General features: G+C 40.6%; 1 protein-coding gene across 2 annotated transcripts in view; it reads left to right on the forward strand.

The window, feature by feature from the left end:
• The window catches only part of MYO3B (myosin IIIB), a 348,697-nt gene that overhangs the window by 217,027 nt on the left and 115,086 nt on the right, over nt 1-16,584 (forward strand). For both annotated transcript variants that reach the window (XM_037849672.1, XM_037849673.1), the window contains one exon: nt 4,048-4,150. In XM_037849672.1, coding sequence (XP_037705600.1) covers nt 4,048-4,150 — 103 coding nt within the window. The remainder of the gene's footprint in view (nt 1-4,047; nt 4,151-16,584) is intronic.

Raw genomic sequence — 16,584 nt, forward strand, 5'->3', positions numbered from 1 at the left:
TGTTGTGTGAAGTATGCCCAAAGTCAGATTGCTCTGCGGTGTCCAGTCCACACAGTTCCTGGCTTTCTACCTACTTTCCTGGAGGAGTAACTAAAACATACAGCTCACCAGTCCCGAGATGTATTTTTAAAAGGCGAAGTCCCTTAACTTTTATCTGGAAATGTTTTAATCTCTCCCTCATTTTTGAAAGACAGTCTCACTGGATATAAAATTTGGGTTGGCAATTGTTTTCTTTCAGCACTTTAGGTATTTCAACCCACTGCCTTCTTGCCTCCATAGTTTCTGATAAGAAATTGACATTCAATCTAAAAGGGACTCCTTTGTGGATAACATATTGCTTTTCTCTTGCACTTTTGGAACTCTATCCTTGTTCTTTGCATTTGACAGTTTGATCAATATGTGATGGGACATACTTTTTTCAGGTTTATCCAGTTTGGTGTTCTCTGGGCTTCTTCGATATGCGTATCTGTGTCTTTTGCCAAGCCAGGGAAATTTTCTGTTATTATTTCTTTGAATATTCCTTCTGCCACTTTCACTCATTCTTCTCTTTCTGCGTCTCCCATAATGCATATATTGGTATGCTTGATGGTGTCCCAGAAGTCTCCTGGACTATTTTCACTTTTTATAATTTTTATTTCGTTCTGCTCCTCAGCTGACTCACTTCAATTGTCTTGTCTTCAAGTTCACTGATTCATTCTTCTGGCAGCTCCAATCTGCTGTTGATATCCTCCTGGGAATTTTTCATTTCATTTATTGTGGTCTTCAATCCAGTTGTTCTGTTTGGTTCCTTTCTTAAAAATTCCTGTCTCTTTATTGAAGTTTTCTTATTGTTCATTTATTATTTTCCTGATATCTTTTAGTTCTTTCTCTATATTTTCCTTTGTCTCCTTGTTCGTATTGAAGATCATTTTGAAAAAAATCTTTGCCTAGTATGTCCACATTCTGGTTTTCTTCACTGATGTTTTTTGTATTTTTATACTTTTCCTTTGGATGGGCCATTATTTCATGTTTCTTTGTATGATTTCTTTTGTTGCACATTGTACATTTTAGTGTTAACTCTGGATTTATTCCTTGAGATGTCTGTTTCTTGAGTATGTAACCAGCTAGTGATATGACAGAGATTTTTGGTGGATCAGGAGCTAACAAAATCAAGCAAACCTAAGCAAAAAATACCTTTCACTGTCTTTGCAAATTGGCTTTGCATAGGCTGGTGCTCTCCACCAGAGTTCAGCCCTCTTGAATTCCTTGCTGGGGGCCTTCAGAGTTCTGCTTACAGGAGTTTGAATTCCCAGGAAACAGACCTTCTCCTCCTAGGTTTTCCACTGCCAGACTTAAAGCAGGTAAGCATTTGCCCTGAGGCGCTTGGACTTAAATATTTCTTACACTTCTTTTGTTGTCTCAAGCTGCTTTGGCCTGGAGGGAATATTCTGGGAGCAGGGCACACTGGAGAGGAGTTTCCCAAGTCTGTCTTTCCCAGCCAGTACAAGGCCAAGGACCCACAAAGGGAGCACTAGCTAGCTCCAAACTGCCCTGGGGAGGGGATGAGGGAGAGGCCAAGAAGGGGGCCAGGAACTTCTTCTGGGATCCCCAAAGCTGCTCTTTCTTGATTTGGCCTCTGCCCTTCAACTGTGTTCTGCAGCTCTTAGGAAGCTCGTAGGGAGACTTCTTAGGAAGTCTGTCAGTCTTCTCAGCCACATTTGTCTATAGTGGGTTGGAACAATGGCCACCCTCAGAGTTGGAGAGCCAGGTCCCCAGTGATCTGTTGTAGCTAATCAAAAGCTACAGTGATGCCCCCTCCCCCATCTTGGGGTGGTAGATTTTTATGTCCCTCTCTGGCACTAGCAAGCTATGCCAGAGGCTGCAAGTGGAGGCTAGGCCATGGTAACCACCAAGCAGAGAGAGCAATTCACTGGTATTTACTGTAATTTACCACCCTCTTCCTCCACTCTTCCCTGGATGCTGTACAATGTTCTGCTAGACTCTAGAGTTTTAAAATAATTGATTCAGACAGTTCCTGCCTGTTTAATAGTTGTTATGGTGGAGGGACTGATTCCCAGGGCTTCCTACTCTGCCATCATCTCCCTGCTTGTATTTTCTATTTTATATTATTTATTTTACCCTCTGTATTGCTTTCTGCTCTTAAACTGCTATTCCTCCCTTTCATACTGAGAATTTCAAAAAGATACAGACAAAAGCTTGAAATCTCAGCTTCACATGTGGGCAGTAACAGTGGGGCTTTATCAGTGTAGCACTGGTGTTGCTGAATTGGGCCAGAAAACTAAAGGTTAAAATTTTTTGCAGGGGTTTTCCTTCGTTATAGAGAAACAGATATTTGTGTTCCTGAAGTGGGTTCCTCTTTTTTACTTTTTATGTTGCTTTTCTCAGTATTACAAATGAGCCTGGGCCAGAGTTTTAGAATCTCCAAGACAGTCGAAAACCTGCCTGGTCCTCAGGGTGGAGGAGTTTATGAATCAAGTGAAGGCAGTTAGAGGAGAGAATTGGCTAATGGATTTCCAAAGGGTGGGCTATGGCTATTTTTATTGATTTCTGCTTTTTCATTCCCCCTCCATTATTGTTGCTTCACTTCTTGATTCTAATGTTTTTGTGTAATAATAAAAATGTAATAATGTTCCATTAACATTTTCTTTTTATCCTTTTGGTGTTTATAGCAGTAATAACAACAGATGTTTTTATCTAACACTGACAGCTCAAAGAATTACATTACTTCTGCACAAAAGATATTTATGTCTAAGGAGCCAAACTAGTAATTTAGAATCAGAGCAGGCTCTTCCCAGAACAGACAACACAGAAACAATTGATTTCTTTTTTTCTTTATTTCTTTATCTACACTCCATCACTGCCATATTATTTGTTCTATCATTATAACATCAACCTTTTGTATTATATGTACTTTCCACAATATGTCACAATTGTCATATTTATAGATTATTTTGTTTATATTTTAGTTTGGCTGCTTCTATACGATCCAAAGTACTGACAGCAAATAGGTATAAAGTCTCTTTCATACTACAGTTGATTGGTAGTGACTACCTGGAGCTGCAATTCTCAACCCTGGCTGCACATTAAAATCATCTGGGGAGCTTTGTTGCCAACTCCTACTCCAGGCCAATTTTAGAATCTCTCGGAGCTGGGCTCAGGCATGTTTAAAGTTTTCACAGGTGTTTCTAATGTACAGCCAGGATTAAGAATCATTGATCTGGAGCAGTAGTTCTCAAACTTTAACATGAATCAGGGTCAGCTGGAGGGATTGTTAATATGCAGATTGTTGGAGCTCCTACCTCCTTCCCCCCACCCCTGAGTTTCTGATTCCATAGGTCTGGGGTGGAGCCTGAGTACATGCATTTATAACAAGTTCCCAGGTGATACTGACATCACTGGTCCAGGGTCCACAATTTGAGAACCGCTGATGTGAGGTATTGTGTTAAAAAGGAACTTGAAAGAGAGACATGATGCATTAGTAATACCTGACATTGTCACAGGAATGAGAAATTACATTTGTCATGTCTCCAGTCTTGTCAAACTCAGTTAATTGTCCTCAGTCACAATGCAGAAATGGATTACTTCTGGAATGATTCCCTGTTTGCAGTTAATCCTACCCACATTGTGAAAATTTGTTCTTTGACATATTTGTTCCTATTCAGATCTAGCTGACAGCCTGATGGGACTAGAAGTTGGTCTACTAACTCTGTCTAGTACAATGCTATTTCAGCTATTACATGCTGCTTCTATGGAGATCGACCTCACTTTGGGGCCTCTACTCTCTGTCTACCATTTATATCTATTGCCAGAAATCGTTGGCTTGTTTTCCTATAAGCATGAGTTATTTTATCCTATTTATTGGCTTAGACCTAGCACAGAATGAGACCTTTCCAAAATAGGTCAGTTTTGATGGCATGTCCTAGAGAAAGACTGCAGAAAGTCAGGGAGTGACATGCAAGCGGAGAGCATAGAAGGGCACTGAAATCTAACCCTGCCTACTTCTGAATTTATCCTTAGACCTCTAAGTCCGTGTTTATTTTCTCTCAGTTCTAAGGGAATCTATAGGTTATAAAAGCAGTCCGCAAGCAGAATCCAATAGTAATCAGGCAGAGACTTCAAGCAACTATCCAGCTGTCGCTGAGAAAAATCGGTGAGTCTTATCTGTTAGAGTTCTCAACCATAAGAGTATATGTAAGAGTTCCCAGTCTTAAACTGAGGTGTTCTGCTCCAGTGGACAATGAAACAAAACTATTTCCACCCCTATTTTATTTTGGTAAGTTGTAGAAAGTGGAATTCATTCTTCCATGTCTGCAGTCATTACCCTGTGGGCAAAAGTCCTTCGTCTAGAGGGCATTCTGAACAGAATCCTGCCTATTGTGTTCTCTTTATGGTAAAACTTGCACTTGGCCTCATTATGTTAAAGCAATGGGTCTCAACCAGGCAACCCGACACCCCTTCCTGGGGGACATTTGGCAATGTGTGGAGACATTTTTGGTTGTCACAGTTTTGGAAAGGGAGGGTTGTGCTACTGGCAGCTAGTAGGTAGAGGCCAGGAGTGCTGCTAAGCATCCTACAATGCACAGCACAGCACCGTCACCATCCCCCAACAAAGAATTGTACAGCCCAAGATGTTGATAATACTAAGATTGAGAAATCCTGGATCTAAGCTAAAGAAAAAAGGTAGTATCATTTCATCTTTACCCAGAGGTTTTAGTTAAATTGAAAATGTGTAGAGCAGAACTTGTCCAGAGCCATAGCTTACTATTTTCAATGATATATGAGCTCCTCGAAGTCTGCAGGGAATGATGACTTAAAATGTAAGCTTGGGTCACTTTGAAGTCAAGACATAGCCAGGCTATGACACCAAGCACTTTAAACTCAAGGAATGCATAGGCCAGTTCTTTAGGGAAGACTTTGTAGCCTATTTTCTCTTGGAAAAGATTGCAGGCCCCATTACATGTATCATAGGAAGTAGTGGACTGTGGCAAGGGGAAGGTCTAAGTAGAATGAAGCTTACCTTTCTTATTTTCCCTGAAATTGATGTTGGAGACCTTCATTACAAGTTTACTCCAGGAAGAGAAAGAAGCATATTATTAGTGAGTTCTTTGCATCTTTTCAACTAGAAAAAGAGGTAGTCTTAATTTGCAATTTTAAAACATAATTCTTAATTTTATTCAGGCTTCTTATTAATATTTTTGAGACTTGAAAAATTAAATTCTGCTACTTCTCCAGTGGTCTCAAGTTGCCTTTGAACTAAATTTGTCTAGTGGACTAGCTAATTTAAGGGTACTTGGAGAAATATTATAGATCTAACATCTCACATAGAATAACAGACTTTTCTGATGTAGCCAAAACAAACAAACAAAACCCCATCTAACTTGGATGTTGCAAGACTTGGGTTCTGGTCCTAGTGCCAATATTGTCCAGCTATTTGACCTTGGGCAACTCAGTGAACCTGTTTAGACTGGTCCCAGCAGTGAACCAGTCTGATTCCCCTCAATTTCAGCAGTTGACTGACTTTATTCAGAATATCAGGGCAGTGCTGTGAGCTCCTTCCACTTCCCTTCCCTCTACTTTAGAATCTCTCCTTATCTTAATCTGTCTTTTGTCCTTTGCTCCTGTCTCAAAAAACCAAAGGTTCTCTTCCTTACAAAGGCTAACTCCTCTGTCTGTGTTTCTGCCCTCCAGGTCCTAATGCCATCAGCCTACCCCCTGGTTTTACATCTTTTTCTCTCCACTGTCTCTTTTCCTTTTGCTTATACCTTTCCCCATTTTAACAAAAGCCTGTCCTTAGCTCAGTCCCTCCCTTTCCTTACCTTCATGACTAGACTTCTTCAAACTGACATCCAGGTCTGCTGCCTCATTCCCTCACTGATGCCTCCCTCCTTAATTCTGAAATCTGATTTGTGCCCTCACAAGGTCCCTAAAACTGTTCTTGGGAAGCTCAGCTCCCAGTCACTAGATGAGTCATTTGATCCTTATATTCATCAGATTCTTTGCAGCATTTAATTTTATGAGCCATGCTTCCTTGAGCCCCCCCACGCTCCCTTCCATGGGTTTCTGTGGTACTGCATTCTTCAGCCTTTTTTGAGAAATCCTCAATATCTATCTTCTCTGCTCCATCCTCCCCCATTACACACTTAATTTTTGGCAATTTTCCAAGTCCTTTAATCCTTCACTCTCTTCTTTTTCTATTTCTTACCTGGGTGATCTCTCACAGATATATTCTAGTTCAGTTCTCAGCTGTGTGAGCTTAATTCCCAGATCTCTGTTCTCAGCTCCACAATCCTATGCCCAGCTTCTGCTGGATGTGTATTCCTGATTTACACACCAGGACATCAACAGAAAAGCCCTCACCAAACTACTTCCTCCATGTGACCTTCCTGTTTCTATGAGTGGCAGAAACACTCTCCATGACCTGGTCTTGAAACTTTGAACAAGTCATTTTGATCCCTCTCATTTGACCCCCACCTCCAGTCACTTTCTAAATATCTTCCCTGGTCTAGGCCTGCTATTATCTCTTTCTTTCTCTTTCTGTCTTTACAGACCAGCTTTCATTACTGACACTTGATCAATTGACCTAAAGCATATTCTGACTTGCTCAAAGAACTTTAATGGTTTCCCATTTTAGACCAAAATAGGTTCAGACTTCTCAATTTGCTATTCCATGCCTCTCCCTTTTTGCTCCAATTTCTCCAGTCTCACCTCCAGTGTGTCCTTGTATACATCCTATGGCTAAATGGAATCAGACTTATAGTTCCACCAACATATCCATCTCTGTTCTCCCTGCCCATTCCATTCTGTTCAACTCTTACATATTTGGTCAAGATTGTCATATCCCTTTCCTCCATGAAGACCTTCTTAACTCTCTTTAACATTCCTGAACCTTCATAGCCTGTTTATAATAGTACTACTCAAAGTGCCAGTTCTCAACAAGATAATAATGAGCTTGTGCCCCAGTATAAATCAATCCACTTCTTTCTTCATCAAGAAAGTTTTGTTACCAAAGGGGAAAAAAAAAAGAGCTTAACTAAATAATCTGCTTAGTGATGAGTTCATTGCAAATAGTAACAGTTTACAGACTGGGTCCTTGGGCCAAACTTTGGTTTATCACTCTCTATGGGGCTCTTTGTGTTTTGCCTGGTAGTGTGGTTAACCATTCACTAGAAGGTTAGCTTCTCAAGGGCAGGGGTCAAATCTTTCTCTTTCTTGTGTCCAACATGCATAGTAGGTCCTCAATATGTTTATTGAGCTAACTTCCAAGCCATTCTTCAGGACTCATTTTTATAAGAATAATGTTCTTCCTTCTCAATCACTGGGTTGTGGCAGCAAAAAGAGGATCCAGAATAATTCATCAGCTGGTGCCAGGGCATGGGTGCTAGGGTCCCATTTTTCTCTATGTATTTGACAGTCAAGTCAGTAGCCTATGAAGCAACCCAGGGGTTGACAGGAAAGAAGCCTGGAGGAGGTGGAAAGGGAGTTGGGTTATGCTTAGTGATGAAGCTGTCAGTGGCAAGTTACAGAACCTCCAGTTAGTAAATTCAAGGATCCCTCAGAATAAGAGGTCTAAAGGCAAAATTTCCAGGACTGGGTCACCTGTTCAGGGATATCATCAAGGACACAGGCCCCTTGCATTTCTTTGCTCTGCTGCTTTTGTCCTGTCAGACATGCCCCCCATTAGAGTCACGAGGCAGCTGAAGCAGCACTGAGCGTCACTTCCTCACATGGCAATATCTGAAGCAGGAAGGAAGAGATAGATGGGAAGGGGGCTCTCCTCAGGAGCCTCTTCCCACTTGTTAGATGAGAAACCTTTCCGAGAAGTTCTCCAGGACACTCCCTTCACATCTTATTGGCCAGAATTTTCAGTAGTGTCTGCAAAGGAGCTGCCAAGGAAGCTGGGAAAGTGAGCACTGGCATTTTCAGCTTCTGCAGGAGAGAGTAGGCAAAGGAGAAAGGGGTTGGGAAGGGCTGTGGAAAGGCAATCAACAGTATGTACCACAAGGAGCTGAAGGGGTAGTGATGAGACAAGATGGGTACCAGGGAACAGTGAAGAGAAGGTAAAATCAGAGAGAAGAATTAATAACACCCAGACTTGATAAGAAATATTGCTCATAATAAGAACCAGAGGGAAGTGTTGAGGTCATCAATCAGATTCATCTAATATTTACTGCTATGTCGGGTCTTTTGCCACACATTATCTCACTAAATTCTCACACTGACGTTTTGGGTTGGCATTACTGACTCCGTGTTACAGATGAGTAAACTGAACCTGGGGAAGGCTAAGCCAGTGGCTCCCAAATGCTGGCCCAGGGACCAGTGCTGGGTTGGATGTATCAGGTTTACCTGCTCCAGACTTTAATTACCTGGCATGAATCACACAGTGTCACACAGAGAATAAATGGCAGGTCTGGGTTTTAATCTAGACCTTCTGCCCCCAAAATAATAGTAAGAACTGACATTTTGCATTCACTAAAAACTTGCTGGGAACTATACTAAGTGTTTTATATGCATTATTTTATTCAGTCTTCGTAACAGCACTGTGAGGGAGGTATACATTGATCATTTCTGACATTTGGGAATTACAAGTAACTTGCCAACATAACATACCTAGTGAAGTGACAGATTTGGGAATGTGAACGCAGGCCTCCTGACACCAGAGTGTGGGAAACTGAGTCTTTCATGTTGCCTGAGGCATATTTAGCGTGGTGGCTTAGAACGCTGAGCCGCAGGCCTGCATAGAATGCCATGCAGGCCCGCCCTGTAAAGATGTGTGTCTTGTGACCATTGTCTCAAACCTAGATTGTATACACCTGATGTAAGTCTTGTACCTATGATGACGATATACACCTGATGTAAGTAAGTCTTGTGACTATGATGATGACGCTTCTGTAAACACCTGATGTAACTTGTGACTATGACATTCCTGATGTAAACAAGATGTAAACACCTAATGTAAATGCACCTGATGTGAACGTAGGTATCTGGTGGGCTCTCCCGAGCCCGAGGATCTTTAGCATATGCACGTGATCTGCTCTAATAAATAGCTGGAGCAACTCGGTATTATCGTCCACTTAGCCCAAGAGGCAGGTGGGCCCTCTGCTCCCAGTATACTTAGCTTTGTGTCCGTGTCTCATTCCTGCGTCGCCCTGTCAGCAATACCAGAGCCCACACATTTTATTGGTACCTTCTAATGCCTCTCTAGGCCCAGGGCTCCAAATGCTTACTCCAGGGCTTTTTCTACTGTATCCACATTGTCTCTATACCTACACTTTAAATCTTAAATCATAGCTAGCTACGGAATAAACCCTGATTGGCATAAAATGTTCACTCAGTGATTGGTGGAGAAAATTCCAGCACTCAGTTCTTGGGAGAAAGCCTACAGTTTCAAGGGAAATGTGATCTCATCTGCGCACGATGGGGGTTAATTTGATTGGGGAAAAGGAAACCTCAGTTTGAATGAAAGTGGAAGTCAGTGGTTTGGGTGATGCTTCTCTGCTTTCCTTCCTACATGAGGCTGTAACTGTGTACAGTGAATGACACAATTGAAATAGTCTTTCATGTCATAGGGCTTTGTTCCCAGGATAGTAATCCTCCATTTTAATGCTGATAAATACAATAGTGAGGATTATGCCTCTTAATTTAATTTGGCCTGCATATGGCAAGGCTTCGCATGGCTTTCATTTGACATTCTTTAGCACAGCTAGCCTGTTGTTGTGTAAAAAAAAAGAGCCCATACGAAGGAGGTAGGAGATTGATAGTACTAGTGCAGAAGCTGCTTCATTGCAGGCCACTTAAATGAAGATTCCGATTCAGAGTGATGGGAGCCTTCATGGCTTAGGCGGTTCGAGGAGAGTTGGCACCTGGCAAGATGGGAAAATGAGCACATATTTCTCCTGTGTGTCATCCTTGCAGCTCTGGGGCTTGGAGCCAATTGGGCTGACCTTAGAATTGATGAGCCAGAGAAACAGCCTCTCAGTCAGCAGGGCCAAACGTGGGCCAGATTTTCATGTGGGCTGTGAATTACACATTGCCACATATCTTGACAGACACTATTCATGGGGGAGCTCATTGCAGAACTATGTGTCAATGCTAAGATGAAACAAAACAAAATAAAACTTTTCCTTACATATCAGGAAGATGTTTTCCCTACTACCTTTCAACTCCCATGCCAAGTTATCCTTCCACTTTCACTTCCTTATTTCATGAGGCAAATACCCTCCAGGAAATTTCCCACCACTGTGGCCAAGTTAATGGAACCCTGTATGGAACCAGAGGAAAACAGCAGCATGGTGTGGTAGTGGTGGTGGGGATGGTAGCCTTCATTTATGAGGTGTTGTTTTGTGGCAGGCAGTGTGCTAGTTGCTCTGTGTATTATCTCATTGGGTAGGAAGGAGATGGGCTTTGATGGAAGAACAATGTCTTCATGAAACTACTTATAAGCTATGAGATGTTGCGCAAGTTTCCTCATTTCTCTGAACTTCAGTATCCTAAACTGCAAAAGATAAATAGTTGTGACAGAGATAATGGATGTAAAGGAATTAGCACATTTCTAGACACATAATAAATGCTCAATAAGGAATGATGGCAGGGTACCTGTTGTTGGTCATGGTGATAAGTAGTAATAATAGTACTAATAGTAGTATTTAAAAGTTTCTTGCAAAGCCAAACTCTCTGACTTGGCTTTAGAGTTGTGGACTAACGTAAACATTAAGGAGTCCAACACTTGAGAAACTTTTAACAATGCTCACTCTCTGCTTTAACTTGGGGTCAAATTTTCTTTTCCCAGGGGTAAGTTTGGGGTTCTCTTTGAGCCCAGAACTCACCCTTACCAACATACCAAGATGACCTTGGCACGGCCTCAAATGATAACTTTTAGAGATTATTTGATTGTTAGAGTCTTCTTAGACTTTCTCCATTTTTAAAATATTAATTGATCCCATTCATTTTCAAAACCTTTTTGAAGCCAGAAACCTTATTACCAGTTAAAAGTAACTTCAAGGAAAAAATCTGTTTTGAATTATATTTTTCCTTGTGGATTTGCTCATATTTATCTGAACTATTTCAACAAACCCTAAATCATCAGCGATCCTTATGCAAAGAACCCTTTTAGAATTATTGTGCATGTCAAGAATGTCAACAATAAGAATTCTCTTTATAGGACCAAATTCCAAGAACAGGAGGCCTCTTTTAAAATATGTGGAGCTGTTTGGTGGTTTTCAACATGTCTTTTGTCTTCACATTTCTGAATATTTGTTCATGCTGTCCCTTCTGAACAGAAGGCCCTTGCAGTCTTTTTTCTACCTGTTGATATTTTACACACCTTCAAGGTCTTATTCAAGTGGCACTTCCTGCAGGACCTTGAGGTAGAAGAGGGTCAGGAGAAGAGCATCCCAGTCAGGGGGCAGTTTAGTAGGCTACAACTCACAGGGAGGATGGGCAGGGTTCACTCTGGGGAGAGTGAGAAGTCCAGTAGGGTGGAGGCCAGGGATGGGGAGGAAAGTGGAATGACACACAGAGGACTGTCAATAGGAATAAGGCAGAGAGGTGCCAGGATACAAGAGGCCTTAAAAGCTGCACAAAATATTTTGGACCTTATTCCATAAGTCAAAGGATGGAAATTGGTAGCCTTTGGATGCAATGTAGTCTGCAGACATATTTTGTATGGTCTGCACAATGTTTTTAATAATTTTACTTTCTAACATGTAAAAATAGAAAGATTTCTCATAAAAATTCAGATTTCTGATGTCTTCTGAAAAATTGTATGCTCTGGCAGCAATCTGATGGAATAGAGACTGTCTTCTATAGATACCTCCTCTCTTCCCTGCTTAATTCATGGCTTGGCCCCACCAGTGTTTGAGTTTGAGTTCTGTCCACTCTGTATAGGGGGCACCATCAAGTAGAAGAAATGGTAAGGCTGCAGGCTCTGGAGCCAGACTGTCTCTTTTCTAGGCCCAGGTGTCTGTCCAGCTAGCTCAATGACTTTGGGCAATTTAATTATGCTTCTGATAATAACACCTCCCTCACATGGCCATTGTGAGAATTAACTGAAATAAACCACAAGAAACGTTCAGAAGACTGCCTGGCATGTAATACATGCACAAAAAATGTTAGGTGTTATTGCTATAGCCCATATGAGATAAAAGAATTCCTCTAGAGCAAAAACTATCTGTTACTCTTCTCTGTGTCACTCACAGAAACTAGAATCTAGAATGTTTGGCCATCATAGGCATAAAATCAAAGTAATTGATGAATGGCTGAATAAATATCTACCCCTTGAATTTTTATTACTGAGGTGACCAAAGCTAAATTTAAGTAATTTTATCCTTAAAAAAATGCTTCCTATTTTAGTAAAGTAGAGCTGGTTTTCTCAAAAAGTCAACAATGCTTACTAACTAAGTGAAAGACAATACTGTTAACACTGTGTCGTTTTTTGGTATTAGATCTGCCTTCCTAACTCAAAAATAAGCCCCAGTTGGAAAGATGCTTAAATACGCGTTTTCTTTAGGAAGCTGTTACTGGCAGGTAGCTGGCTATGGTTAATACCCTAATTTAAGGGCCAGTTACCAAGTAGGTCAGGTAAACTTAAGCAGAAATGATGTTAGAATATATGTTTGGTTTACGTTCTCTGACCACCCCAACCCCATAAGAGAGCCGCACCTCAATCAAGATTTTTGTGACTAGTGGCTGAGACAAAGATGGAGAATGGAGACGCACCTGAAATCATTTGAGCAGTTTGGCACGAGAACCAATATCCAGTATTTCTGACATATATTATATCTGAAGATACAACATCATCCCACCAAGGCCTTTAGTGTGAGCACCTGTGGAGATGAGATTTTGTGGTTACATTAATCTATCCATTTTCCATTGCTTTTTCTGGAGTAAACTCTGCGAAGTTGGCTGCGCTTGGCTCCCCTAGAAGTGCCAGGTTGTATTCATTTTCTCTCTGTAAACCTTTTTCTCTTTGGAAAGCTTAAACATTTACAAAGAGCTTGGGTCCAGCCACACTTTATTTTATTTGGAAAAGCATAATCTAAAACCGGATGATGTATTTAATATTCTAAAAAAAAATGTTCTTTAATTTTATACTTTAAGATGTCAGATGACTCTCTTCTTTCTTATAAAAATCAAAATTTTAGTGTGATAATGCCACTACTTTTTCTAAAGAAATCTCAATCTCTCTTTAGCTCTATCCCTTTCTTTCTTCCTTCTTTTCTTCTTTTCTCTTTTTTATTATACAATTTATACCTAACCACAGAATTTATAGCCCCTAATGCACATACCTTCCCTTTCCTCTACTCTTTCTCCATCATAGTAACAACTTAAAATTTCTGCCCTGTCTTACCTTTAATTTTATTTTGTCTACATATTTATTCTATGTAATTCTATGAAAGAATTTGATGAGAATTATAAGAAATGCACATAATAAAATAGGGAAAAGTTGTTTTCTTTTGTTTTTTATCAAGATTGTAGGGAAAGTTCTGCCCTTTCTCCCCAGGTCCTAGCACTAGCATCTCTGAAGTTCTGGTTTCTAACCTAATATTAGTTTCAAGTAATGGTAAAGTCTGGCAAATTCATCTCACCTTTCCTTTTCTTGCCCCTTACTACATTTTTTATGAACATAGGACATTCTAGAAATCTAGTACATCTCTGATATTTACTCTGCCTGTATCCTCATCAAGACCTTTTCTATATTCCAGCTCATGTATTTATGACAAAAATACCTTTGTTTTTTGAGCCTATTTTGAAGAGTTTAAGAAAAGAAAACTTACTTAAGTTGGAAATATTTCAGGAAACAAAGTTTGTATAAAAAAAGAATGTTATAAGAGCCCTGATCAAGATGGCTAAGACACTTCAGGACTCTATTACCCCACAGAAGCTTTGACCAACTAGTAAGAATTGGCAGAAACATATTTCTCAAAGCTCCAGGAAACAGTTAAAAGACTGCAGTAACAGGGTGAGCTCTGAATCAAGAAAAAGGCTACTTGGTAGTAGGATCTTGTGGCACCCTAGCTGGCCCTATCCCCATCCCTTACTGGCTTGGCATTGAGCTGGCCCATGCTCCCAGTGCAGCTCCCTGGTCCTGGTTCAAGAGGGAGCAGAGTAACCCTTGTACACATCTGGGAGCATGTGTGTCTGTCCCAGTCTCTCTGATGGTGCCTGAGGGACTCGCTTTCCCAGAACTTGCCCTAAGTGCAAAAGGTAGCACATGGAACTCTCCTACACAATGCTTTGGAGAGAAGTCAAGTTGAGCTGGCCGAAGCAAGGGATTGCTGGCTGTAGGATATGCAATGAAGTATCCTAGACCATGAGGAAATTGTTTCCTATGGAAGAGGGGACATTCAAAACTGTGTAAACAGGGGTTTTCCTAGGATCATGGGTGAATGCCCAAGACAAGGTGCATAACCAGGACAAAACAATGGCACAGAAAGGATCAGGGAAGCCCCTATGCTTTGCTCTAGAGCTGTTCTCTAAACTCATTATATGTATGAGCTCTGAAGAAGAGCGCTGACACAGGTCAATCTGCAAAGACTGGAAAAGCTATTTTCTTTTCTCCTTTTCCTGCTCCTCCTCCTCCTCCTCCTCCTCCTCTTCCTCTTCCTCCTTCTTTGTATTCTTATTCTTCTTTTGGTTAGCTCTTGGCAATCAAGGACAGATTTGTCATGGCTCTGTCATAATACTAGCTGGGTATAAGCTTAAGGAACAGATGCCTGAGAATCTAAATTCCAATGAAAATGTATTAAAATATCAAAATGTCCAGGTTTTCAACAGAAGACTACAAAACTCGCAAAGAAACAGGGAGTGATGGCCCAGTGAGGAGGATCACACCTGAGACGTGCCAGATGAAGACTTTTAGAAAAAGGGTCATAAATATGCTCAAAGAGCTAAAGGAGAATGTGGTCAAAGAACTAAAGGAAATCAGGAAAATGATAGATGAACACAAAGAGAATATTTATATAGAGAAGGAAATTATGAAAAGGAACCAAACAGAGCTGAAGACCATAGTAACAGACATTAAAAATTCAACAGAAGTGTTCAACAGCAGGTTGGGGCTGGCAGAAGAAAGAATCAGTGAACTTGAAGAAAAGACAATGAAATAATCTAATCTGAGGAGCAGAAGGAAGGAAGAATGAAGAAAAGTGAACAGATCCTGAGAAACCCAAGGGATGCCATCAAGCATACTGATTATACACATTGTAGGAACTGCAGAAGGAGAAGAAAGAAAGGGGCAGAGAGAATATTAAAAGAAATAATGGCTGAAAACTTCCCAAAATTAATGAAAAACATCAACATACACATCCAAGAAGCACAACAAACTCCAAACAGTATAAAACCAAATAGACTTATGCTGAGACATATTATAATCAAACTGTGGAATGCCAAAGATAGAGAATTCTGAAAGCTTCAAAAGAGATACAACATGTCATGTACAAGGAAGCCTAGAAAAAAAATTCAGTGCTGATTTCTTCTCAGAAATTATGGAAGCAAGAAGACAGTGGGATGACATATTTAAAGTGCTAAAAGCAAAAAACTGCCAACCAAGTTTCTATATCTAGAAAAACTGTCTTTCTAAAACTAGGGAGAGATTAAGATGTTCCCAGATAAACAAAAGCCCAGGGAATTTGTCACTGCTAGACTGGCCCTACAAGAGATGCTAAAGAGGGTTCTGCAGGTTGAAAGGAAAGGACAAGAGACAACAGATTGAAGCCACATGAAGAAATGAAGATCTTCGGTAAGGGTAACAGCAGAGGTACCTATAAATGCCAGATATTAAAAAATTTAAAAATACTGTTGTATTTTTTGTTTATAACTCTACTTTTTACTTTCTATAGGATCTAAAAAGCAAATGCATAAAATATAATGAGAAATCGGTGGTTTGGGACTCATAATGTATAAACATGTCATTTGTAACAGGAACTACATGCACATGGGGAACAGAGGGGTATAGGAACATAGTTTGTGTATACTATTAAAGTTAACATGGTATCTAAGCAGACAGGATTGTTATAGATTTAGGATGCTAAATTTAAGCCCCATGGTAACTACCAAGAATGGAGAATATGCAAGCTCATAGAGACAGAAATTAGAGTACAGGTTGCCAGGGGTGGGGGCAGGGTCAGGGGAAATGGGGACTTAATGAATAATGGGTATAGGACTTCTGTTTGGAGAGATGGAAAGTTTTAGTGAAAAATGTGGTGCAAGTATATTAGGCAAGATAGCAGCAGTGGAATTTAGTTAGTCCCCTGGAACAACTAACAAACAACTAGGAACAACTAGTAAATAATTTGGAATAACTGCTGGGGCACAACCATGACTGACCACACATCATACACCAACCTGGATTGGGAGGAATGCCTGAGATTGCAGCATGAAATCTGTAAGTAAAAACTGTGGAACTGTGCCAGGAGCCCCTTCCCCCCATGACAGGCTTTGCTGCAAAACCTCACTGTGGTAGAAAGCAGCATTCCTGGAGCAAGTGTATATAGCTTAGTCCAGCTCCAACTGGGGTTTTAATTAACAAATATGGACTGCTGAATACAAGCCACAACCCCCCATCAAGCAGACAGAGGCTTTTAGTGATGA

Source organism: Choloepus didactylus, chromosome 9 (genome assembly GCF_015220235.1).
Source record: "Choloepus didactylus isolate mChoDid1 chromosome 9, mChoDid1.pri, whole genome shotgun sequence".
Classification (NCBI taxonomy): domain Eukaryota; kingdom Metazoa; phylum Chordata; class Mammalia; order Pilosa; family Megalonychidae; genus Choloepus; species Choloepus didactylus.